Genomic DNA, 25,374 nt, shown 5'->3' with positions numbered 1-25,374 from the left:
GATCCCACATGCCACGGAGCGGCTGGGCCCGTGAGCCATGGCCACTGAGCCTGGGCGTCCAGAGCCTGTGCTCCGCAACGGCAGAGGCCACAACAGTGAGAGGCCTGCATACCGCCAACAAACAAATAAATAAATAAATAAAAATGAGAGGACACTGAAGCCTTGAGAGGTTTCAACTCTGTTAGAACATCTGGGATTCAGTCCCCACATGGCCGGACCTCAGAGTCTATGTGCAGTGACCGCGGCCTCTCGGAAAGAAGAGCGCAAATGCAAGGATCAGAAGCAGTGGAAACAGTAGATCCTGGTGGAAGACGAGATATGGGAGGTGAAGGAAAGGAAGCCTCAAATAGAGCCTGGAGGTTTTGAAGAAACACAGGAAACAAAGTAAGTTTAGGGAGGAGGATTATGAGTTTGGATATTGTTTAGTTGGGTGTGTCACTGGTACCCACAAAGGAAGATGGCCCACAGGAATCCGGGGGCAAAGTCCAGGCCCCGGAAGTGCGTTCTGGAATCAAGTGCCTTCTGAAGATGAGATCACAAAGGGAAAGGGTGTTCAGCCAGAAGAGAAGAGGAAGAAGGACAAAGGCTTAGGGAGCGCCTCCTTGTTTATGGTACACGTGACCATTTGTGATTAAGCTCCCAGAGTTTTCAGTATTTTTAAATGCGTGCTATACGGTGTCTGTGGATATACAATGAGATAACAGATTCCACAAAGCAGACAACGTTTACTAATCTTACATTTGCATAAGAAGTTTATGAATTACTGCCTTGAGAAACTGGATGTTCTGTCAATAAGCCAAACCTAGAGCAGATGCGATGGCACAGAGACTGGCAGAAATAAATGCTGGGAACACTAATAAACCACTTGTGGATCTCAAGTATCCCACAGAATGAATATATTCATTTCAGATGAATATCCGGGTTTGGGGAGACTTGACATCTTTTTCACATGGTGGACCTTCTTTAAGAAAATGATTACATGACACCAAAAGCAAAGGCAACAAAAGCAAAAACAAACAAGTGGGATCACATGAAACTAAAAAGCTTCTGCACAGCAAAGGAAACCATCAACAAAATTAAAAGGCAACCTGTGGAATCCCAGAAAATTTGCAAGCCACATATCCAATAAGGAGTTGATATCCAAAATATACAGGGAATTCATGCAACTCAATAGCAAAAGTAAATAAGTAAATAATTTAAAAATAGGAAAAGGGCCTGAATAGACATTTTTCCAAAGAAGAAATACCAGTGGCCAACAGGTACATGAAAATGTGCCCAACATCACTGATCATCAGGGAAATGCAAATCAAAACCACAGTGAGATACCACCTCACACCTGTTAGGATTGCTATCATCGAAAAGGCAAGGGCTTCCCTGGTGGCGCAGTGGTTGAGAGTCCGCCTGCCGATGCAGGGGACACGGGTTCGTGCCCCGGTCCGGGAAGATCCCACATGCCGTGGAGCGCGTAGGCCCGTGAGCCATGGCTGCTGAGCCTGCACGTCCAGAGCCTGTGCTCCACAACGGGAGAGGCCACAACAGTGAGAGGCCCGCGTACCGCAAAAAAACAAAAACAAAAACAAAAAGGCAAGAGACAGCAAATGCTGGCAAGGATGTGGAGAAAAGGGAACGCTTGTACACTCTTGCTGGGAATGTAAACTGGTACAGCTACCATGGAAAACAGTATGGAGATACCTCAAGTAATTAAACATAGAATTACCATATGATCCAACAACCCCACTTCTGGGTGTACAAAGGAAACAAAATCATTATCTCAAAGAGATATCTGTACTACCATATTCATTGCAGCCTTTATTCACAATAGCCAAGGTATGGAAACAACCTAAGTGCCCACTGACAAATAAATGGATAAAGAAAATGTGATACACATGCGTGCACACACGCACGCACGCACACACACACACACACACAGAGGAATATTACTGTTTTTTTATATTCATTCATTTTTAAATATTTATTCATTATTTAGTTGTGGCAGGCGGGATCCTTAATGGTGGCATGCAAACTCTTTGTTGCGGCATGCAATGTGGGATCTAGTTCCCTGACCAGGGATCAAACCCGGGCCCCCCTGCATTGGGAGCTTGGAGTCTTATCCACTGCACCACCAGGGAAGTCCCTATTGTCTTAAAAAGACGGAAATCCTGCCATCTGTGACAACGTGGATGAATCTGGAGGGCATCATTCTAAGTGAAATAAGCCAGACAGAAGAAGAAAAGTGCTGTATGGTATTATTCTTCTGTCAACTTCCCACTGAAAGTTCTCTCTTCTAGGCTATAACAGTAAACTGGCCACCATGGCTCCATTCCCACATAGCCTTCCCCTCACCACTGGAATTTTAGGCATAAATCTGATGGTCTCACTCACTACCTTGCTTAAATGCTTTCATTAGTTACCCACTGTCTAAATAGTAAAGCTCAAGTGTTTTTGTGTGGCTGTTCTCATTTTTGTTTCCCTTCCCCAAAATTCCTTCTCCCCCCAAATGTGGAAATTCCGTAATTGATCTTTTCTTGGCTATTGATCTTGGGCCGGGCACCTGACTCTAGCCAGGCCACCCTAGACATTTTGACTTGGGACTGACACTCGGTCGATTTCTCTTTGGAGGCCTGCAGCGTGCAAAAGCTCAGAAGCGGTTACTGGCCATGTTTTCTGCCAAGTGAACCAGAAGAGTGGAGAAATCCAACTATAAGAGAGAGAGAGAATGAAGGGGGGCAGCAAAGCTGAGCCCAGAGGTAGGAGACCGAGTCCTCAATCCCAGCTCTTCTTTGGGTCTAGTTGCATCCTTGTCCTGGAGTCTAACGTCAGACAAGTCAGACTCCTGACAATAAATCCCCCCTTGTAGACGGATGTGACCTGAGTTCCTGACACCTGCACCTAAGTCAGTCCTAATTCCACTGCATATGGCGACTTGGCGGTTCAGTCACAACCTGCCTTGCTGGCTTCATCACCCAGTGTTCTGACCACCCCTTCATCTCACCGCACACTCCCTCCTCTGCATCGAAGCCACACGATCACGCCAGTCTCTGTGCTCATCGTCCTTTGTGTTTGCCTCCTTAGTTACATTTACCACAGTACACTGTAGAATTCCTATTTGTTTATATATTACGTTGTAAGTTCTTCAAGGACAGTCTTATTCATCTACGTAGCTCACTGCCTAACACAAGTCTGATAAACCAGGTTATTCCAACAAATGAAGTGAATCAGTATTTGCCACACAGGCTCTAGCAAGTCTGCCCGCCAAAAGATTTAACCAACCTATTGTCTGATTATTTAAAAAGCAGTCTTTCATGAATAATGTAATTTTGTGTTTGAACAGAAGAGTAACATATATGAAATAAACTGACCAGGGAAAGCAGCACGAACTTCAGAGTCCCTAACCATAATCCAATGCAGGGAACACGGGTTCAAGCCCTGGTCCGGTAAGATCCCACATGCCACGGAGCAACTAAGCCCGTGTGCCACAACTACTGAGCCTGCGCTCTAGAGCCGCAAGCCACAACTACTGAGCCTGTGTGCTGCAATTACTGAAGCCTACGAGCCTAGAGCCCTTGCTCCGCAACGAGAGAAGTCACCCCAGTGAGAAGCCTGGTATCGCAACGAAGAGTAGCCCCCACTCACCGCAACTAGAGAAAGCCCGCGCACAGCAACGAAGACCCAATGCAGCCAAAAACAAGTCTCTAAAAACAAAACATTCTCCGAAAGAGCCTAACTAAATCAGAAATCTGAAAGCTTACACCTGTCACCTACTCCCTTCTCCTCTTTCTCACTTTCTACAGTTATTCATCCTGCTGAATTCTTCTACCTTTAAATATACAGATGCCAACCACTCTGGTGATATGTGCCATTTGCACTGAAGTGTTTGTTCTTAAACAAGCTGGATTACTCAGCCTCACAAATAAAAAAGCTACCCTATCAGCTAATTTTAATACTTAGGGTTTTTTCCTGAAAAGTTCTTTAACCTTGAGTGTATTTCCAAATGGGTTAGTTTTTGTCCGTTTGATTCTAATGTATTACATACTACCTGGAAGCCAGAGGAAAACCAGAGATTTGTTTGTTTGTTTTATTTTATGCTCAACCTAGTAACCAAACGAAAATAAACCACAGTTTCTTTATGCCAAAGCTGGTTTATTGAACTTCATGAGGGCGAAGTTACAGTGATGCTATTCCATAACAAAATTATTTAACTCTAGTTTAGATTTCACGAGGAAATGTACTAGCAATACACTGTCAATAAAGCATTGTCATGAATAGCTAACTTCACTGGAATCTGGATTCGTTTCCTTTGGTGTTCTCAAATTATGACTTTTCCAAAACATATCTGAGGTTTTCAACTAAAGGTCACAGTTAAAATAAATTCATACAGGAGTTACAAAGTGTGTGATTTGTGCTTTAAAAATTAATAATTAGTTGTTTGATAGCCACCATTTTGTAAGTGATTTCTCAATAGCCTGTGTTTTATAAATATTCTGGAAAATATCTAAAAGCTTTACCCCATTCAACTGATAAGTATGTTCTTTTTAAAAGTAAAAACATATGTAGAAAAAATTAAAACAGTAAATCACTACAAATGGGATACAAATATTTTAAAATAAATATTAAAGTGAAAAAATAAGTCCTTTTACAGAACTTTAAAGGATACTTACTACTAACTTCTTACAAAAAGAAATAAAGTTAAATTACCTTTTTAGAAACATGAGTAATAACAGCACTGAAAAAAAAAAGTGCTTGGAAAGTCTGTAAACTTTCTTCCCCCACTTTAGAAAATGTTTTGATAAGCAGTAAACAGATTCCCTTCTTTAAAAAACTGTTACTCCCATGACAATTATAACAGCTGTCATTGTTTTACTATAAAAATAGTTGCAAATCGACACTAATTTAGACAAAGTCAAACCATTTTTAATTCTACCATGATAAGAAAAATGGATTAATCTTCTTAAAAGCAAACAAAGCCAATTTGTTTTTCCTTAAGCTCTAATGTTTAAAACAGAATAATTATTTCCTGTAATTATTACTTTCCATTAGTTCATTTAATAGAATTATCTTGTTTTCATAAATAAATTATCCAGTCAGGACCACCATCATGATTACACAAAAAATCCTAAACTAGATTACATCACATATTTAATTGGTTTCCCACATTCTGAAAATATTTTAAGTATAATCATCTTTTGGCTTAATTTCCTCTAAAATTATATTAAGTTCAGCAATCTTTCAGAATTAGTCAATGTGCACACTTCAGATAAAGTTCATGGCTTACATTCCATTCACGTAATAGCTTCACATGCAAGCTTACTATTTCCTACGTGCAAAGTCTTAAATTCAAAATAAAAGTAATTAGGGTAAAAAAACGTTTTGAAATATTCTTTCTACCACCAAGGGGTACACTAGATATTTTTCAATATCTAATTTATTTTTTATACTGAGGAGGAGTAGTTTGTTGTGACCATAAAAATTTAAAGATTTAAACAACAGAAGTCCTGTAATGTACTATGACAGAAATAAAATGTAGACTCGTAGCAATTACACGTATGCCCTCAGAGTTAGATCCAAATGGAGGATGATTTGTTTATTCAGCCTTTAGGCATTAAATTGATTGGGGGCCAGGGGAGAGCAAGAGATACTATGACACACAGCTTGACCAAAAGCCAGGAATAGGTCTTTTGTGGTAGCCAGGAACCATGTTTAGCTATTTTTCCCCAAATTGCATCTCCTCAAATCTTTCAATTAGTTTTTCAATGTTTAAAGGTATCAAAATAAAGTATAAAGCACCTTACTATCTGATTTACTTTTGCATATTGTGTAGAATTTAGTAAGAAAACAATTCAAATTACTCTTCTAAAAATAACAATGATTTTCTTTTTGTAGACCTGATTGATAGTGATTTGGAATATTAAGCATCTAGAACTGTTGGAAAGGTCATTCTTTATGGACTGAGAACCAGAAAACATTCTAGGCTCTCTCCTTCCACTGGAACTAAAGTCTTGGCTCTAAAATGCACCAATAATAATGCATTTAAGTACATTAATAATACAAAGAAAGAACTCTAGGGAGAGGCAAATACCAGTTTTTATCCTATTGAGAACACTTCCCGTCCAAAGCACATACGAGTAAGTATACTAAACCCTTAATGTATTTTTTCAATTGCAGGAACACAGGATGAAACAATCACTGACTCTTAAAATCCCATCATACTCTCATTTGAAGCCTTCTCATGGGGCTCTCAATGGAAAGATGTTCTCACTCATCCTCACTCTGCTTCACTTCAACCTCTGAAAACTAACTTTTTCCTTGTGCCGTCGCAGTGACAAACTTGATGAAGTAGAGACAAAATACAAAAATAAGCACGACGATGATGAACAGGAAAGTGCCAGGATGCTCCATGACATTTGAGATTAAATTCTATGACTTATCACGGTCATACTTCAAAAGTATTTCTTTAGTCAAAATTAGATTGTACAATAAAGACTGTGATTTAGCACCAGCACGTCACTGCAGGCTTTGGTTCAGGCTTCAGGGTAATTCCGTTATCAGGGGGTTGACTAAGCATTAACGGCTTATGGCTCTTCAGCTTATGAGCCAAGGTCATAAATATAGCTTCCACATGGTCATTATCATTGGGGTTTTTAGCAGAGGTTTCAAACAAAGGCATACTGTACGTGTCGGCAAATTTTTGTGCCAAGTCTGTGGGTACCTGAATGGCACTCCTCAAGTCACATTTATTTCCAACAAGAATCCGTGGTATGTCGCTGGCTAGCAAATGCTGTTTGCATTCTTCTATCCAAGATGGCAGGCTATGAAAACTCGCCATGTTGGTCATATCATACACGAAGACAACAGCATGTACATTTCTGTAGTAGTGCTGGACCATGCTCTTTCTGAATCGTTCTTGTCCTGCTGTGTCCCATAACTGGATCTGGAAGTGGGGGAAAAAAAGAGGAAAACTGAAAGTTTCATTCCAATTATACATACAGAAAAGTTTCGCCACCTTTGCATGGTCTTTCCTACTTCTTCACTTATCCTACTTTGCTCCCTTCCACGATGCCTTTTCGGTGTTATTTAAGGGATCCAAATGTCATGATACTAGTCTAGTTACCTCATCATTAACGCAAATGTCAGAACAAAGACTTCAATCTAGCACTTTAATTTCAGTAAATCAAGTTTGTTTAGAAAAATTATACCTCAAAAATTGATTTTAGGGCTTCCCTGGTGGCGCAGTGGTTGAGAGTCCGCCTGCCGATGCAGGGGACGTGGGTTTGTGCCCCGGTCTGGGAAGATCCCACATGCCGCGGAGGGGCTGGGCCCGTGAGCCATGGCCGCTGAGCCTGCGCGTCCGGAGCCTGTGCTCCGCAACGGGAGAGGCCACAACAGTGAGTGGCCCGCGTACCGCAAAAAAAGAAAAAAAAAATTGATTTTAAAACGTTAAGAGAAACAGATACCAGGTTTTAACAAACATGTGAAGTGTCTAATTCCTGCAAATTTGTTTACAACATGCCCTTCCATACATTTCACTCATCTAATTTAAAATAGTAGACTTAGGATAGATGTGAAAAGTCATGAGATCTAGCCCCCAAATCTATCTATCTATCTATCTATCTATCTATCTATCTATCTATCTATCTATCTGTATATATATACACATCCTATAAAATCCAGGCCCCTTTGAAAATTTTAAATGAATAGGAAATCACTTATCCTAAACATCTCTACCAATAAAAATATTCCAATACCTCCTAATGGAAATATGGGGCAGTTGGGGAAAATGATATCTGAAACTAAATACAGGACTTCCCTGGTGGCGCAGTGGTTAAGAATCCACCTACCAATGCGGGGGACACAGGTTCCAGCCCTGGTCCGGGAAGATCCCACATGCCGTGGAGCAACTAAGCCCGTGTGCCACAACTACTGAGCCTGAACTCTAGAGCCTGGGAGCCACAACTACTGAAGCCCACGTGCCTAGAGCCCGTGCTCTGCAATGAGAGAAGCCACCGCAATGAGAAGCCCACGCACCGCAACGAAGAGTAGCCCGCGCTCGCCGCAACTAGAGAAAGCCCGCGCGCAGTAATGAAGACCCAACGCAGCCAAAAATAAATAAATAAGTAAATTTATTAATAGATAAATAAATAAAGCTAAATACAAGTCATGTGTTATGATTCTCTTAAAACACTGAATTTATCCTGCCTTTGTTTGGTTCCTAAAAAAAGTTAAATGATGAGGGTACTGGTCACAATGGAAAAGACTAGAGGCAGATTTGCTTAGATAGCCTAAACTGGTGATTTCTCTAGAGCGATACCGAAGGAGAGGGAAATTGAGGGGAGACTGTAGATGACACCCAGAGTAAGTAGGATGTAAGACAGGAAGCACTGAGAACACGGCGGTATATGGTAAGTGCTCAATTAAGATGCAATGAATGAATAAATATATTTTAAAATGTGATTAGAGATGGAAATATTGATCACCACTCTCTTTCATGCTACCTTAGTTTTTAGCAGTTCTGATTTTTTTCATCTTTTTTTGGTGGTAGCTCTTTTTAGTCCAAATTTCTCCATCTTTGAAATATTCTCCCTTTCTTCCAAATTAACATAAATCTAACCTTGTTCCAGGTGGAAATATAAAATACTATACAGGCATATCCTGGAGATATTGCAGGTTTGGCTCCAGACCACTGCAATAAAGCAAATATCACAATAAATCGAGTCACACGAATTTTCTGGTTTCCCACTGCATATAAAAGTTATGTTTACACTATATGGTAGTGAATTAAGTGTGTGATGGTATTTACCTAAAAAAACAGAGTACATACCTTAATTTAAAAATGATTCGGAGGGCTTCCCTGGTGGCGCAGTGGTTGAGAGTCTGCCTGCCGATGCAGGGCACATGGGTTCGTGCCCCGGTCCGGGAAGATCCCACATGCCGCGGAGCGGCTGGGCCCGTGAGCCATGGCCGCTGAGCCTGCGTGTCCGGAGCCTGTGCTCCGCAACGAGAGAGGCCACAACAGTGAGAGGCCCGCGTACCGCAAAAAAAAAAAAAAAAATGATTGGGAGACGCAAGAGGGAAGAGTATATGTATAACTGATTCATTTTGTTATAAAGCAGAAACTAACACACCATTGTAAAGCAATTATACCCCAATAAAGATGTTAAAAATAAAAAAAATTAAAATAAAATGATTTACTGCTAAAGAATGCTCACCATCATCTGACAAGTCAGGGTTGCCACAAAACTTCAATTTGTAAAAAATGCACCATCTGCAAGTGTAGTAAAACAAGATACGCCCGTAGAAACTGGATTTCTCAGGCTCTCCTGGAACTAGGGGGACAAGTGACACAGTTCTGGCTAATAATTTGTAAATAGTCTTTTCAGTGGGGGTTTTAGAAAAATAAACTGATTTGTGATTTTTTTTTTTTTTTTTTTTTGCGGTACGCGGGCCTCTCACTGTCGTGGCCTCTCCCGTTGCAGAGCATAGGCTCCAGACGCGCAGGCTCTGCGGCTATGGCTCACGGGCCCAGCCGCTCCGCGGCATGTGGGATCTTCCTGGACCGGGGCACAAACCCGTGTCCCCTGCATCGGCAGGCAGACTCTCAACCACTGCGCCACCAGGAAAGCCTCTGATTTGTGAATTTTTTAAAAAAAAGACAGAGCACTTGGCACGTGCCTTTTGCACTTCTCTCACCACACCCGTTCTGCCTGGAATGGAATATCATGCTGGGAGGCTCAGCAGCCGTTTTGTAAGCATGAAGAAGAAAGCCACACACAAGAATGACAGAGCAGAAGTCTAGCATAGATAGAATACTGCTGACAGCGTACCATCATACAGACTGCTGCCCCTGGTCTCCTTATTACATGACAAAAATAAAACCTTACACGGTTAAATCACCACAGTTGAATTTCTCTTACACGTAGCTCAGTGCTATCCTAAAATGATTTGCTATGTACACCGTTTAAAACCTTTACCGCTTACAGTCGCATTTACTCAGGAAAGTACAGGTTCTGCCTTGATGCACTCCTAGAGACCACTTCACAAAGTACTTTGTTAAAAAATACCCACTTCGTGATGTAAGCAACACCGTTGACAGATGGGCCATAAAGACTCAGTATCATATAAATCAGAGGTAGAAGCAAACAGCTGTCAGCGAATTAAGAACTAATAACATCTCAGACTATTTAAATCAACAAAAATTTATTAAAGACCTACTGTGTATCCACCCGTAGGTTACTTACACCACTAGGCCTTTGCCTCCTCAACAGTAAAAGTAAAATTTAGTTTCAGACCCTATAAAATAGCACTCATAGACTAGCTACACTAACTATGCAAAGAACTAATAAAGTACATTATAATTTTTTAAAAATACCACTTTCCTTTTTAAGAAAAATTCTTTTTCTTTAATCCCAATGAACATGTTAAGAATAAAAACACTCAGCATACAACTAAAACTGTTTCAAGCTATAGAGGTCGGAATTTATTATAAAGCTACACTGTGTACCGTCAGCATACGATCAGAAATAGAGACCAGTGGAACAGAACTTAGAGTCCAGAAATAAATCCATATTACCTATGGTCAATGGATTTTCTACAGGAGTGCCAGGACAATTCAGTGAGGGAAAGCACAGACATTTCAATGAATGGTGCTGGGACAACATGCAAAAAATGAAGTTGGACCCCCTACCTCACACCATATACAAAAATTTATTCAAAATGGATGAAAGATCTAAATTTAAGTTAAAACCATAAAAATCTTAGAAGAAAACATAGGGGTAAATATTTGTGACCTTAGATTAGGCAATGGTTTCTTAGCTATGACACCTAAAGCAGAACCAACAAAAGAAAAAAATAGATAAACTGGACTTCATCAAAGTTAAAAATGTGCTTCAAAGGGCATTATCATGAAAGTGAAAAGACAGCTCAAAGAATGGGAGAAAATATCTGTAAATAATACATGTGTTAGGGGTCTAGTATTCAAAATATTTAAGACCTCTTACAACTCAATAATAAAAAGACACATAACCCAATTTAAAAAATCGGCAAAGGATGTGAATAGATGTTTCTCCAAAGAAAATATACAAATGTTCAATAAGTACGTGAAGAGCTGCTCAACATCATTAGCCATCACACAAATGCAAACCGATAACAAGTGTTTGCAGAAATGTGGAAAAGTGGAACTCTCATACGTTGCTGGTGGGGATGTAAGTGCAGCCACTTTAGAAAAGTTTGGCAGTTCCTCAGAAAGTTAAACAGAATTTTATTTAGCCATAAAAAGGAATGAAGGGACTTCCCTGGCGGTCCAATGGTTGAGACTTCGCCTTCCAATGCAAGGGGTGCGGGTTTGATCCCTGGTTGGGGAGCTAAGATCCCACATGCCTCGTGGCCAAAAAACCAAAAAACATAAAACAGAAGCAATATTGTAACAAATTCAATAAAGACCTTAAAAAAAAAAAAGGAATGAAGTACTGACACACGCTACGACATGGATGAGCCTCCAAAACATGCTAAGGAGAAGAAACCAGACACAAAAGGTCACATTTCTACGCTTCCACTTATATGAAACATACAAAATAGACAAACCCATAAAGACAGAATACAGACTGGTAGTTGCCAGAGGCTGGGGAATGGGGAGAAACTTTAATGGGTGAGGGATCTTACTTGGAGTGATGGCAATATTTTGAAACTAGATAAAGGTGGTGGTTGTACAACATTATGAATGCACTGAATGGCTCACTTTAAAATAGTTACTTTGATGTTATTTGAGTTTCACTTCAACAAATTAGGGGGAAAAAAGAGAGAGAGAGAGAGACAGTTGCCATAGGACCCAGCAATTCCACTCCTAGGTGTATATCCAAGAGAACCGAAAAGATATGTTCACACAAAAACTTGTACACAAATGTTCATAGCAGCATTATTCATAATAGCTAAAAGGTGGAACCAACCCAAATGTCCACCAACTTATGAATGGATCAATAAAATGTATGTCCATATAATGCAACATTATTCAGCCATAGTAAGGAATGAAGTACTGACACATGCTACAACATGGATGAATCTTGAAAACATTATGCTGAGCGAAAGAAGCCAAGACACAAAAGGCCACACGCTGTAAGATTCCATGTATGTGAAATGTCCACTATACAGCAAGTCCCTCGAGACAGTAAGTAGATTAGTGGTTGCCAGGGTCTGAGGGAGCGGGAGGAATGGGGAGTGACTGATCATGGGTATAGGGTTTCTTTCTGGGGTGATGAAACGTCCTGGAGTTAGACAGTGATGATGTTACACAGGCTTGTGAATATACTAAAAACCACTGAATTGTATATTTTCAAATCTTAAATATCTCAGTTTTTTAGAATGAGAAAACAAAACCCACTTCAAACCGTCTCTTTAACATTCAGAAAGAGATTTGGGGAATAATTTATTTGACCTACATAAAAGCTGTCCAGAGAAATTGGAACAGATCTTTTCCCTTTTAGTAACATTCTTGCAGCTCAGGTATTCAAAAATCATTTCATCGATGGATACAAATGAACCTATATACAAAACAGAAAGAGAGTCACAGATGACAGATGTATTATAGAAAACAAACTTTGGTTACTAAGGAGGAAAGTGGGGGGCGGGGGGGAGGGATAAATTGGGAGATTTGGACTGAAACAGACACACTACTATATATAAAAAGATAACTAATAAGAACCTACTGTATAGCACAGGGAACTCTACTCAATGCTCTGGAATGACCTATATGGGAATAGAATCTAAAAAAGAGTGGATACACGTATAATAGATTCACTTTGCTGTACAGCAGAAACTAACACAACATTGTAAATCAACCATACGCCAATAAAAATTAATTTTAAAAAATCATTTCATCGATGAAGAATGATTTATAATGTTTCAAGCAGAGTATATTTTTAAGTTAAAAGAATAATAAAAGACACGCAAAAAGGAAATATACCAAAGCATTAACAATGGCTGTCTTGAAGACAATTTCCCGCTTTATTTCTACTTCTCTCTGTTTTCCACAACAAACATACATTTGTTCTATTTGTTTTAACAAACTAAAGTTTAAAAAAAAATTATGCTGAATGTAGACCTGCCTCAAAGAACCGCAGAAGTCCTCAAAAAACGCAAGTGGTGACGATTAGGGTGTTTATCCCTAAGAAAACCACTTGCTTGTTTTAGGCTAGGATTGACTCAACGTAACCCTCTTCCCATCAGTCCTGCTCAAGACACTCTAACCATATCAAGACTCCCAGGAAACAAGAAGTCGTAAATAATAACTCTGCACACTTTATTGAAGAACCGTAAAAGTAAATACTATGTTAAGTGAGGCACTTACAAAGAAGTACAGCTGTCTCTCAGTATCCATGGGGGATTGGTTCCAGCACCCCCCAAATACCAAAATCCACGGATGCTCAAGTCCTTTATATAAAATGGCGTAGTGCTGGCATTTAACCTACACACATCCGTATACTCTAAGTCATCTCTAAATTACTTATAATACCTAATGCAAAGTAAACGCTATGTAAATACTTGCCAGCAGTGGGCAAATTCAAGGTTTGCTTTCTGGAACTTTCCGGAATTTTTTTTCCTCAAATATTTCCCCATGGATATATTTGCCCCTGGAGGGCTGAGTGTATCTAAAAGGAAGCTTCAAAATTTCACTCACCGAATTGCTAGAACCAGTGAAGGCATAGGACACAGACTGTTATGCTGTCTGCTGCCTTTCAGGTCTGCACAGGACACTGAGGTGAGGGCAAGCGGGCTGCGGAAGGCGCAGTGAGAGACCCGGCAAAGAAAGGACAGGACAACTAACAAAAACTGTCAGCCACAGAAGGCTACAGAAAGCTTTGACTGAAAGAGAGAGACACATATAGATACCCAGTGGGAAACAAACCTCACGATAACCTAGAAAAATCTTGAGCTTCAGCTATGAGTGGAGTGGTTCACAATGCTTAAAAAAAAAGAGAAAACGACACTCTGGAACCTAAGGAAGTGACATGCTTTTGTCCTGGGAAATATTAAGTTAGGAAGTATTTTCAAAGCAATTTTTCCCAGTTTAATACTTAATATCTTAAGAAAGAAAATGGCTCATAGGTGGTTCTACAAGATATTACTCCCATTTTAAACATTATAAAGATAACATAAAATATATGTTAATAATATTTCATGAATCTCTACTTTAAATTCCAATATCAAGCTCCAACAAAAATGACAACCTAATTGCTAAATACTAAGGGCAGAGTCTTTTTTTTTTAATGTCTATTCAATGCTTTGCCCAGTTTCAATTATTTCTTTTTATTATTGATAAAGCGAGTGTGTGTGCATGTACACATATAGATTCTGGACACTAGACCCTTGTCAGGTATATGATTTGTAAATATTTGCTCCCATTCTGTAGGTTGTCCTCTTATTTTCTTTCTTTCTTTCTTTTTTTAAAAATAAATTTATTTATTTTTGGCTGCATTGGGTCTTCGTTGCTGCACGCAAGCTTTCTCTAGTTGCGGTGAGCGGGGGCTATACTCTTCGTTGCCGTGTGCAGGCTTCTCACTGCGGTGACTTCTCTCGTTGCGGAGCACGGGCTCTAGGCATGCGGGCTTCAGTAGTTGTGGCATAGAGTCTCAGTAGTTGTGACTCGCAGCCTTAGTTGCTCTGCGGCATGTGGGATCTTCCTGGACCAGGGCTCGAACCTGTGTCCCCTGCATTGGCAGGCAGATTCTTAACCACTGCGCCACCAGGGAAGTCCCAAAGAGCAGATTCTTACTGTTCATGAAAGCTCTTTTTAGTAGTTTTATGACCAAAATGAGCAATGACCTGGCTAAACTGATTTAATGCTTTTTTTGCTTGACTGAAAAGGATAAAGGTATTAGCCCAGATGACCTTTCTTTGTTTGATCAGCTATCAAATTTCCTCTTCCCCTGTTCTTTCAAAGAACACGTTTTTATTATTTTTGCTCCTGAGCAGCCTATATAAAAGATCATCTGGTAATTACATAAAAGCTTCTATTAACAACTTGATGATGTAAGTGAACATCATAAGGAGTGTAAGTAACATTTCAAGAGAACTCTTTTTGCTTTGGGTATACAGAGTAGAAATATGTATATCTGATGTATAGATCCAAATGGCAAATTTTAAAATTTATTTTAAATTTTAGGGGTTTTTAGCTTCCCTAACAAGGAGAAGTAACAAATTTTGTGTGACTATTTGAAAGGAATACTTCAAGGGAAGAACTGAATTATAGCCTAATGAAAGGGATAGGAAGAGAGTAAGCAGGGAGAGAAAGGAAGCAAGAGCTGGGAGCCCTGGGTTGTAAATTCCAGCACTGCCATCTCCACATCACCACCACAGTTTAGGGATGGGCATGTGTCACAATCCCCAGTCAGAACCACGGAGTCTCCATTTCAGGACTGGTGTTGGAACTGGCAGAAAGAGAACTTTACTTCCGGGTTTCCAGTTATGTGAAACAATAAATTTTCATTTTGCTTTGTTCTGCTTTTGTTACAGAGTTCTGACACAGACTCTAAAGCAAAAGGTCTTGATTATTGATTCAAGATTCCTGGAAAGTAAATAATTCTATCACATCTCACCACCTGAGTACACACACCAACGTTGCCACCTTCAAAGACAAGGTACAAGAATCACAGGCTTCTGAAATCAGGCTGGAAGAAGAATGGGACTCTGGCCTGGTTCCAGGGATACTTCAGATAGTAGAACGGCATGGGTCTGTGAAAATGAATATTGCTTGTACCATACAGGCCTCACCAAACCACTACAATACAGAATCTCTGTCAGACTAGACCTAAACATCCTAAAGTTTTCTGAGCTAAGGAGTCACAAATTAAGATTCTTTTTAGGGTACCCCAACAGTTAATACTCTCATTCTCCGAATTCCAATGCAAATCAAATCAAGAGAACCAATTTGGTATCTCCCTAACCACCATCACCACGTTTTTTGTTTTCGTTTTTGTGTTTTACGCGGGCCTCTCACTGTTGTGGCCTCTCCCGTTGCGAAGCACAGGCTCCGGACGCGCAGGCCCAGCGGCCATGGCTCACGGGCCCAGCCGCTCCGCGGCATGTGGGATCTTCCCGGACCGGGGCACGAACCCGCGTCCCCTGCATCGGCAGGTGGACTCTCAACCACTGCGCCCAGGGAAGCCCCACCACCACGTTTGAAGATGAATTACCAATTTAATTCTAGTAAGGTAAGGTATGAGATGATGTCTTTTTTTTTTTTTTTTTGCTGTACGCGGGCCTCTCACTGTTGTGGCTTCTCCCATTGGGGAGCACAGGCTCCGGACGCGCAGGCTCAGCGGCCATGGCTCACGGGCCCAGCCGCTCGGCGGCATGTGGGATCTTCCCGGAGCGGAGCACGAACCCGCGTCCCCTGCATCGGCAGGCAGACTCTCAACCACTGCGCCACCAGGGAAGCCCGAGATGATGTCTTATACAATATGCTTTGACTTATAAACATTAGATTACTTTTAATAAAGATCACGACAGAACAATGGAGAAGCGGAAATAATCTGATGTACATTTGGCTTCAGCATTCACTGCATATCATCTTCATCGCGCCATGACACAAAGCTCTACTCCACTCCCTGTGCCTGTTAACAAAATCGGGCATTTCGTTCTCATCTATCTATGCTCTCCAGCTTCAACTCCATATTCACGATTATCTCCTCCAATTCCACACTTCTAGCTGCGAATGTGACATTTCCATTTGAGTACACCACCATCTCAACAAAGAAATGACTTGGAGAAAACTTTTTATGGAGCCTCTCAAAATTCCATCTTCCACACTGTACTTCTCATCTCTACTGGAGGCATACCTACCTCCAGTCAACCAGACCCACACCCTCAGCCATGTGAGTCCTTTCATCACCAAAAGCCAGTTACTGAAGCCTTTGGCTTTATCATCAAAATGCCTGTCTTACCGCCTCTTTCTTTCATCAGCTTCCCTTATACACGCCGAGTCGGATTTCCAGAGCAGCCTACCCATTGATCTGCTGCCACCAAGTAGGCAGCACTTATCCAAGTCCTGCATAGTTTAGAAACTGAGCCACACACTGGAAGACGTCTACGGGGTTATCAGACACGCGCCCTGTCCTGAGCAAGACGGAGTAGACCTAGTAGAAGAGATGGAGGGCTTCTCTGGTGGCTCAGTGGTTAAGAGTCTGTCTGCTGATGCAGGAGACACGGGTTCGTGCCCCGGTCCGGGAAGATCCCACATGCCGCGGAGCGGCTGGGCCCGTGAGCCATGGTCGCTGAGCCTGCGCGCGTCTGGAGCCTGTGCTCCGCAACAGAATAGGCCACAACAGTGAGAGGGCCGCGCACCGCAAAGAAAAAAAAAAAGAAGAGGTGGATGCATATATAGAACAATGAGGAAAGAGAGAGAGTTTAAAGGCGCAGGTAAGGTGCTAAAGGAAGCTGATAGAAGGAAGAAATAGAATTGAGAATGAGAGGCAGGGAGATTCCTAATACAGACACACTGAGTTGAATAAGGAAGAATTACATGTGGTGAAATATGGGAAGGGGGGATATTCCAGGCAAATAGTGGGAAATGTAAGAGGAAAACATAGGGATCAGGAAATAATTGGCTGGACTATAGGGTACTTGAAGGAAATTAATGGGGAAAAAATGTCAAGTTAGAAAAGAAGTCTGGGGCAAGAGAAGGAAGGCCTTACGTTCATTTTAAAAGTTGGAACTTTACGAAATAATGGAGAACTACTCAGAGCATCTGAGGCAGGGGAGATTACTCTCCCCAAAGTGCTACACTCAGCTGGCATCTGGCAACAATGTTCCAAACAGATTAATTGAGGACTGGGGTTGGGTGAAGTTGAGCCGCTGCAACAGAGCAGAACGTAGAAAAGATGAACTAGGATTCCGAAGGGTGAATGAGAGAAATCATCCAGGTAGAAAACTAAGTGGATTTAGGGAGCAAAGGAGAGAGGCGAGGCCTCCGGGATGAGGGTAACACCAGGACCACCTAGGTCACGTCGAGGAGAAACAGGAGAGGCAGATTTGACAGGGACGAGGAACTCACGTTGGAACTTTGAGGGAGGGGAGGGATTATCCAAATAGCCACATCTACAAAACAACAGGAGACGCAGAATGACAGATGAGGAGACAGGTGCGGGCCAAACAAAGGTTTGGAAGTTATCCTCATAGAAGTGACAGGCGGAGTCAAGAGACTTCCAAAGGAGAGGATGTAGATAGAAAAACAGGTCACGGGGCAGATCGAGTCTCTCTCAGGATTCATCCTCAAGCGCTGCCACATTTATCTTCCTAGAACACTTGGACGTTTTTGCCACACACACAAAATCAAGCTACACCCTAGCTGTTTTCCAAACTCTTCAGAAACGTTGCTACCAAAACCTTCGCAGTCTTCTCACTTGCCACTTTCCCATGGGAACCTTTAACCCTGCTGGAGCATCCTGCTGACGTTCCCCATCAAAATCTCCCTCCAAGAAAACATTTGCAAATGAAGCAACTGACAAAGGATTAATCTCCAAAATTTACAAGCAGCTCATGCAGCTCAATAACAAAAAAACAAACAACCCCATCCAAAAATGGGCAGAAGACCTAAATAGACATTTCTCCAAAGAAGATATACAGAATGCCAACAAACACATGAAAGAATGCTCAACATCATTAATCATTAGAGAAATGCAAATCAAAACTACAATGAGATATCATCTCACACCAGTCACAATGGCCATCATCAAAAAATCTAGAAACAATAAATGCTGGAGAGGGTGTGGAGAAAAGGGGACACTCTTGCACTGCTGGTGGGAATGTGAAATGGTTCAGCCACTACGGAGAACAGTATGGAGGTTCCTTAAAAAACTACAAATAGAATTACCATATGACCCAGCAATCCCACTACTGGGCATATACCCTGAGAAAACCAAAATTCAAAAAGAGTCATGTACCAAAATGTTCATTGCAGCTCTATTTACAATAGCCCGGAGATGGAAACAACCTAAGCGCCCATCATCGGATGAATGGATAAAGAAGATGTGGCACATATACACAATGGAATATTACTCAGCCTTAAAAAGAAATGAAATTGAGCTATTTGTAATGAGATGGATAGACCTAGAGTCTGTCATACAGAGTGAAGTAAGTCAGAAAGAAAAAGACAAATACCGTATGCTAACACATATATATGGAATTTAAGGGGAAAAAATGTCATGAAGAACCTAGGGGTAAGACAGGAATAAAGACGCAGACCTACTGGAGAACGGACTTGAGGATATGGGGAGGGAGAAGGGTGAGTTTTGACAGGGCGAGAGAGAGTCATGGACATATACACACTAACAAACGTAGTAAGGTAGATAGCTGGGGGGAAGCAGCCGCAAGGCACAGGGATATTAGCTCGGTGCTTTGTGACAGCCTGGAAGGGTGGGATGGGGAGAGTGGGAGGGAGGGAGACGCAAGAGGGAAGACATATGGGAACATATGTATATGTATAGCTGATTCACTTTGTTATAAAGCAGAAACTAACACACCATTGTAAAGCAATTATACCCCAATAAAGATGTTTAAAAAAAAAAAAAAAAAATCTCCCTCCAAGTGAGAACGATTCTTCCATCAACATCCAAACCAATAACTTGGCACTCACCTACTGCCTGATTTTGCTAGTCATATTTTTTTTTTTTTTTTTTTTTGCGGTACGCGGGCCTCTCACTGTCGTGGCCTCTCCCGTTGCGGAGCACAGGCTCTGGACGCGCAGGCTCAGCGGCCATGGCTCACGGGCCCAGCCGCTCCGCGGCACGTGGGATCCTCCCGGACCGGGGCACGAACCCGAGTCCCCTGCGTCGGCAGGCGGACTCTCAACCACTGCGCCACCAGGGAAGCCCTGCTAGTCATCTCTTTAGGTATATAAATCTTACCCCTATCTAGGACAGCAAATCATCTACAGAGTATATCAGGGTCAGCAAACTTTTTCTGTGTATCTTAGGCTTTGCAGGCCTAACAGTCTCTACCACAACCACTGCTCAACTCTGCCACTGTTGTGCAAAGCAAGCACAATATGTAGACAAATGAGCCTAGCTGTGTTTCAATACAACTTTATTTAGGGGCACTGAAATTTAAATTTCATAAAATTTTCACTTGTCATGAAATCTTATTCCTTCGATTTTTTTCCCCCCCAACCATTTAAAAATGTAAAATCGGGACTTCCTTGGCGGTCCAGTGGCTAAGACTCCGTGCTCCCAATGCAGGGGGCCTGGTCAGGGAACTAGATCCCGCATGCCGCAACTAAGAGTTCTCAGGCTGTAACTAAAAGCTCCTCCCGCATGCCGCAACTAGGAGATCCCATGTGCTGCAACTAAGACCTGGCGCAGCCAAATAAATCAATTTTTTTTTTAAATGTAAAATTCATTCTTAGCTTGCAGGCCACATAAAAACAGGCAGCGGTGCACAGGTGGTTACTGGACTTACTGTGGTGATCATTTCATAAAGTATGCAAATATCAAATCACTGTGTAGTACACCTGAAACTAACATAATATTGTATGTCAACCATATTTCAACTTCAAAAAAACTAACAGAAAAACAAATTAAAAAAACAGGCAGCAGACCGTATTTAGCCCTCAAGCATGGTTTGCTGATTCCTGCACTGAGTCATAATTCTTTGTGCCTAACAAAATGTCTTCTTTCCAACAATTACTCATTAAGTGTTTGACCAATGGGGCAAGAAGTCCTGGTTGCTTTCCTTTAGTTAATATTAACGTGGGGAAATTGCATATCACTACAAATAACAAGTAAGCTATCTCAAAGTTCAAATAGGAACTGATGATCCCTAGTTGAGAAAGAGATTAAATCCAACACTAGGCTTTAATGATTCTGTTGGTGTCTGCCATCGTCACACGCTGATACGAAAGGGGTACGGCTATGAGGATACACATACAAGGAAGGAGCATAAGGATTAGAGCCTCAATTTGAAAATCAAATGTATTTTTATTGAAGGAATTAATGTTATAATTTAACTTCCCAAATTCTGCAAACAAGATCTTACTCTTTCAATTATACTTATATAGCACTTAGGACAGACTAACACATATAGACTTAATTACATTTTGTAAAACATTTTAAGTGATTCTGAAATGGCACTGCTGTAAGACATGCTCTCTGAAAAATTTCCAGGCCACAAAACATTTAACACAGTATCTCACTTAGCTAATCCCAGTAGCTAAGCCTTCGACGTTACACACTGGACATATTTTATACACTTTTAGTATGCTGTATCTCTTAAATTTGCACCTGATTCACCTGTGATCTTAAAGTATAAACGGCAACCCGGAGGCAGGTAAAGAGCCACTGAACCCCCAACTCCTCCCCGCCTCCGTCCCCTCTTTTTTGTTATTATCCTGCTTCCACGTGAGGGGAATTTCTCTTCCCTTCAGCTGTGTGCCTATGCCCTGCTCTATCTCTGTTTCACTCTCTGGTAGTGCAGCTACAGAACTGATGGTGCCAAAGAGAAAAAGTGATGTTAAACCACCAGGGAAGAAGCATCTTCTTAAGATTACCAACTATGGAGCCAGGTGCCTTACATACCTTCTCATCTACCCCTCATATTAGCCTGATGTGGTACTGTTATCCCAACTTTTCAGATGAGAAAATAGTCTCCGAAAGATTAAGGAAACTGCCTAGCGACTGGAGTAACCAACCACCCCAGTTTGCCTGAGACTGAGGGAGGTCCTGGGAATGTGGGACTTCAGTTTTAAAACTGGGACAGTTTGGGGCAAAGCTGATCATCTACTAAGGACACACAGCCCTTTCATAGGTTCAGATTTGAGCCAGGTCAGTTGGGCGCCAAAGCCCATGCACTTTTTCTCAGAACTCCTCCTTCTCCCAAACAAACTCCCGCTCAAACCTCAGAAAGAAGTCCCACTACTTTCCTCCCCCAAAGGTTCCTGGGCCCAACTTAATTCTGATGTTAAAGAGCCTCTTATTCTACTTTTTCTTTGCAATGTATACAAATCTTTCTTAACTCACTAATACGGTGCACCCAAAGGACCACCACTCACAGCTTGAATGGGACAATGAAAAATTAAAGTGGAGATTAAAAGGCAGGGGCTTCCCTGGTGGTGCAGTGGTGGAGGGTCCGCCTGCCGATGCAGGGGACACGGGTTAGTGCCCCGGTCTGGGAAGATCCCCCATGCCGCGGAGCGGCTGGGCCCAGGAGCCATGGCCGCTGAGCCTGTGTGTCCGGAGCCTGTGCTCCGCAACAGGAGAGGCCACAACAGCGAGAGGCCCGCGTACCGCAAAAAAAAAAAAAAAAAAAAAAGATTAAAAGGCGAAAGGGCCTACAGAAGACTGATGTCTTTTCAACCCTATTTCTCCTTTACTATCATTAGCAGTAAAACCCCTTTGGGGGTGGGAAGGTGAGGCAGTGGTTAGGCAACTAAAAAATAAATTGTGCCTCAAGGATGTGAGGATGGGAATGAAGTGAGCCTGTTTTTTCCCCATGGGGGACTGAGGTAAAGATGAACATCCTAGTTTAAAGTGAAAAAATAAATGCAGTATAAGGAAGGCAGAGCAGTTCCTCGGGTCCACGTGTTTTAAGGGATGGTATCAGCAGGTAGCTGACGGGTTAGTGGTGGCTCAGACTCAAGAAGCGTGTCTAAGGATTACATCATCAGGAGGCCTCAGCCCTGTCACTGATCCTTATTCTCCAACGTCCCCACTGCAACCCCTCAGAACCCCAGGCTTGGCCTTGGGCTTACTACACCTTCTCCATTGTTACTGTGTCTCCAGTCTCGGGAACCACCAACGAGACTTAAAGAAGACTTGAAAGCGGGTGGCACTGAGAATGTGCTCTGGCAACCCAAGGAGGAACCAAGTACAAATTACAGAATGTTTCTGCAGGAAAACAGGTTCTTCTCAACAACTCAGTGTCATACCAAAACTACTGTAACAAAACTGTATGCAAAAGAAGATCTAAGTACTTCCTCAAAGGCAAAGGGGCATTACTTCCACAGTACCTAGGGCAGTGCTAAAATGAATGTTTAACAAATAGTATTTCCTAAATGAACTTCCCATGCTTGAGAAATTTCACTCTTTTTCCTTCGGTTTTACTTCACTAACTCCCAGCATGTGAGACACAGCCCATGAGTCAGTGGATACGCCCTTCACTCTGGCTACTCAATGTGTCGTCCACAGACTAGCTGTATCTGCAACACCTGAGACATGACCGAATTAGAATTTGTATTTACTTAAAAAAAAAAAAAATCCCCAGGCAAATCTCATGCACATCAAAGCTGGAGAAGCACTGCCTTAGAAGTTTGCTATATACAAATCCTTCCAATCCCCAACTCCCACCTCCACACCAGCGTCTGAAAAGATGGAGCGCACGCCCCGCACCGGGCCAGCAATTAACCCACGCAGCGGTTGGGACCCTTGTCATCCCCGGGACAACCTTCCTCCTTGACAGTCTGTCATCCGCTCACCTTGATACGCTCCCCATCAATCTCCACCGCTCGTTCTCGGAAATCCACCCCGATAGTAGCCTCGGTGCGGTCGGGGAAGCGGCCGGCGCAGAAGCGGTAGGTCAGGCACGTCTTGCCCACATTGGAGTCGCCAATCACGATGATCTTGAAGATGCGGGAGCGAGCCGGAGGCAGAAACCCTGAGGCCCCTGACATCGCACCGCTGGATGAGAAGCTCGCCTCGAGCGACGACTCCATCTCCGAAGCCATTCTCCTGCCCCGCCCCAAACCGAGGCGGAGGAAAGGAGACGCAGAGAGGCCGGGAGATTACGCCACCTTCGGCGAGCTCGCCCAGTCCGCGGGCTCCGTCGCTCAACGTTCCGGGAGCCACCGCCCTCCGGGCCGCCAGCGCGCCTGCGCACCTTCCCGCCCCACCCCCGCCCCGCGCAGGTGTGGCGTCCCCCCAGACCAGTCTCGCCGACCCTCCCGCCCGGCCCGTGGCTCCACCCCAGCGTCACTCAGGCCTGCGCCGTCTACCTGGGAAGGGACGGGGCCTGTCGGGGGCTTGAAGGTGGCGCGGAAGGCCAGCTGCCGAGAGGCCGAGCAGAGCGCCCCAGGCCCGGCACCCTGGCTGGCCGGGCCCCGCCACGTCCAAGGCTCCCGCCCCCCGGAGGAAGCCGCGCGAGCACTCTGGGGGCGGGGAGAGAAAGACTGCTGAAGGGAAGGAGGTGCCACCAGGCACTCTCTCGCGAGAGGGCCGACGAGCCGTTTCGGCGGGGGCGTGTGCCTGCTGAGGACGTGTAAGGTCTCCGGAAGTCCGGGCGTCGCGTTCGGCGCTCTCACCGACGTATCGGTGGGGCTTCCCCGGACCTGGAGGTGGAGGCGGAGGCGGGTTCCCTTGGCTTGCAGCTGGGGGCCGGCTGCTCTCCTTGCCTCCTCCGGGCTCTCGGGACCGCGGGCGTTGGGACAGTGACAGGGGCTGGGGAGGTGGAGGGCTGGGGGGTGCGAGGCTCCGCCGGAGGCCCGCCGGGCGCGGGAAGCCGTTAGAAGCGAGCGTCGGGCCACGCGGAGCTTGAGTCTTGGCAGGAGCATGGCTGTCAGTGAGCGGGCGGGAGTTGGAGGCCGCCCGCCGCTTCCGCGCGGAGGCTTATGTTAGGCGCGGGGCACCGGCCCAAGAGGTAGAGCAGGTGGACCCTTTGGCGGCATTGAACCCGGGAGCTGGTACTAGACGGCCTCTCTGGTGAGAGTAAAATCTACTGTGCCTTGGGCTTTTCTGGTGGCGCAATGGTTGAGAGTCCGCCTGCCGATGCGGGGGACACGGGTTCATGCCCCGGTCCAGGAAGATCCCACATGCCGCGGAGCGGCTGGGCCCGTGAGCCATGGCCGCTGGGCCTGCGCGTCCGGAGCCTGTGCTCCGCAACGGGAGAGGCCACAACAGTGATGAGGCTCGCGTACCGCAAAAAAAAAAAAAAAAAAATCCACTGTGCCCTAGTTGTGCCTTCGTGCCTGGGTGACGGTAGCGGAGCCATTTAATATTTCTGAGCGCACACGGAAGTTCTCTAGATCCATATACCCGAGGAAAATGGTAATAGGCGCGACCACCCAGCATTAAAGAAGAGTCTCTGGATCACTGAGAAGGTGATCTCAGGTCTCTGGATCACATAGAAAAGGTCCAAAATGTGCAACCATATCGCTTTTTGTGAGAAGTTTTGTTTTGCAATGCCACGACTGGGGTTTGGGGGTGTTTTGTTTTTTCTGTTTGAGCACATAGTTATTCTGTTTGGAAATTCAGGGACTGTGGAGAGGAGGACAGGCATGCCTTAAATAGAATGAGGGCAACAGTAGAGCACTGAAAGCCCTAGGGAAGGAGATAGATTGCTTATTTCTTAAATTTATTTATTTATTTTTGGCTGCATTGAGTCTTCGTTGTTGGGTCTTTGTTGCGG

At 43.4% G+C, this 25,374-nt stretch overlaps 1 protein-coding gene across 1 annotated transcript; it reads right to left on the bottom strand.

Annotated features, from left to right (window-relative positions):
• Positions 1-4,124: 4,124 nt before the first annotated feature.
• RAB33B (RAB33B, member RAS oncogene family) lies at positions 4,125-23,712 on the bottom strand. The gene is made up of 2 exons (XM_065877954.1): positions 23,450-23,712; positions 4,125-6,928 (listed from the first exon to the last, which is right to left on the bottom strand). The coding sequence occupies exons 1-2, from the start codon at positions 23,696-23,698 to the stop codon at positions 6,488-6,490; spliced, it is 690 nt and encodes a 229-aa protein (XP_065734026.1). The 5' UTR covers positions 23,699-23,712; the 3' UTR covers positions 4,125-6,487.
• Positions 23,713-25,374: the final 1,662 nt, after the last annotated feature.

The sequence above is a fragment of the Phocoena phocoena genome, chromosome 5 (assembly GCF_963924675.1).
Source record: "Phocoena phocoena chromosome 5, mPhoPho1.1, whole genome shotgun sequence".
Lineage (NCBI taxonomy): Eukaryota > Metazoa > Chordata > Mammalia > Artiodactyla > Phocoenidae > Phocoena > Phocoena phocoena.
The sequence above is the reverse complement of the archived record's forward strand: the minus strand, read 5'-3'. Positions and strand labels throughout refer to the sequence as shown.

What these genes read in the sequence shown, in the direction of transcription:
- RAB33B (XM_065877954.1), bottom strand. Translation starts at nt 23,698, where the DNA reads ATGGCTTCGGAGATGGAGTCGTCGCTCGAGGCGAGCTTCTCATCCAGC. An exon ending in TTGATGGGGAGCGTATCAAG is followed by an intron (nt 6,929 to 23,449) that starts GTGAGCGGATGA and finishes CCCCACTTCCAG; the next exon opens with ATCCAGTTATGGGACACAGC.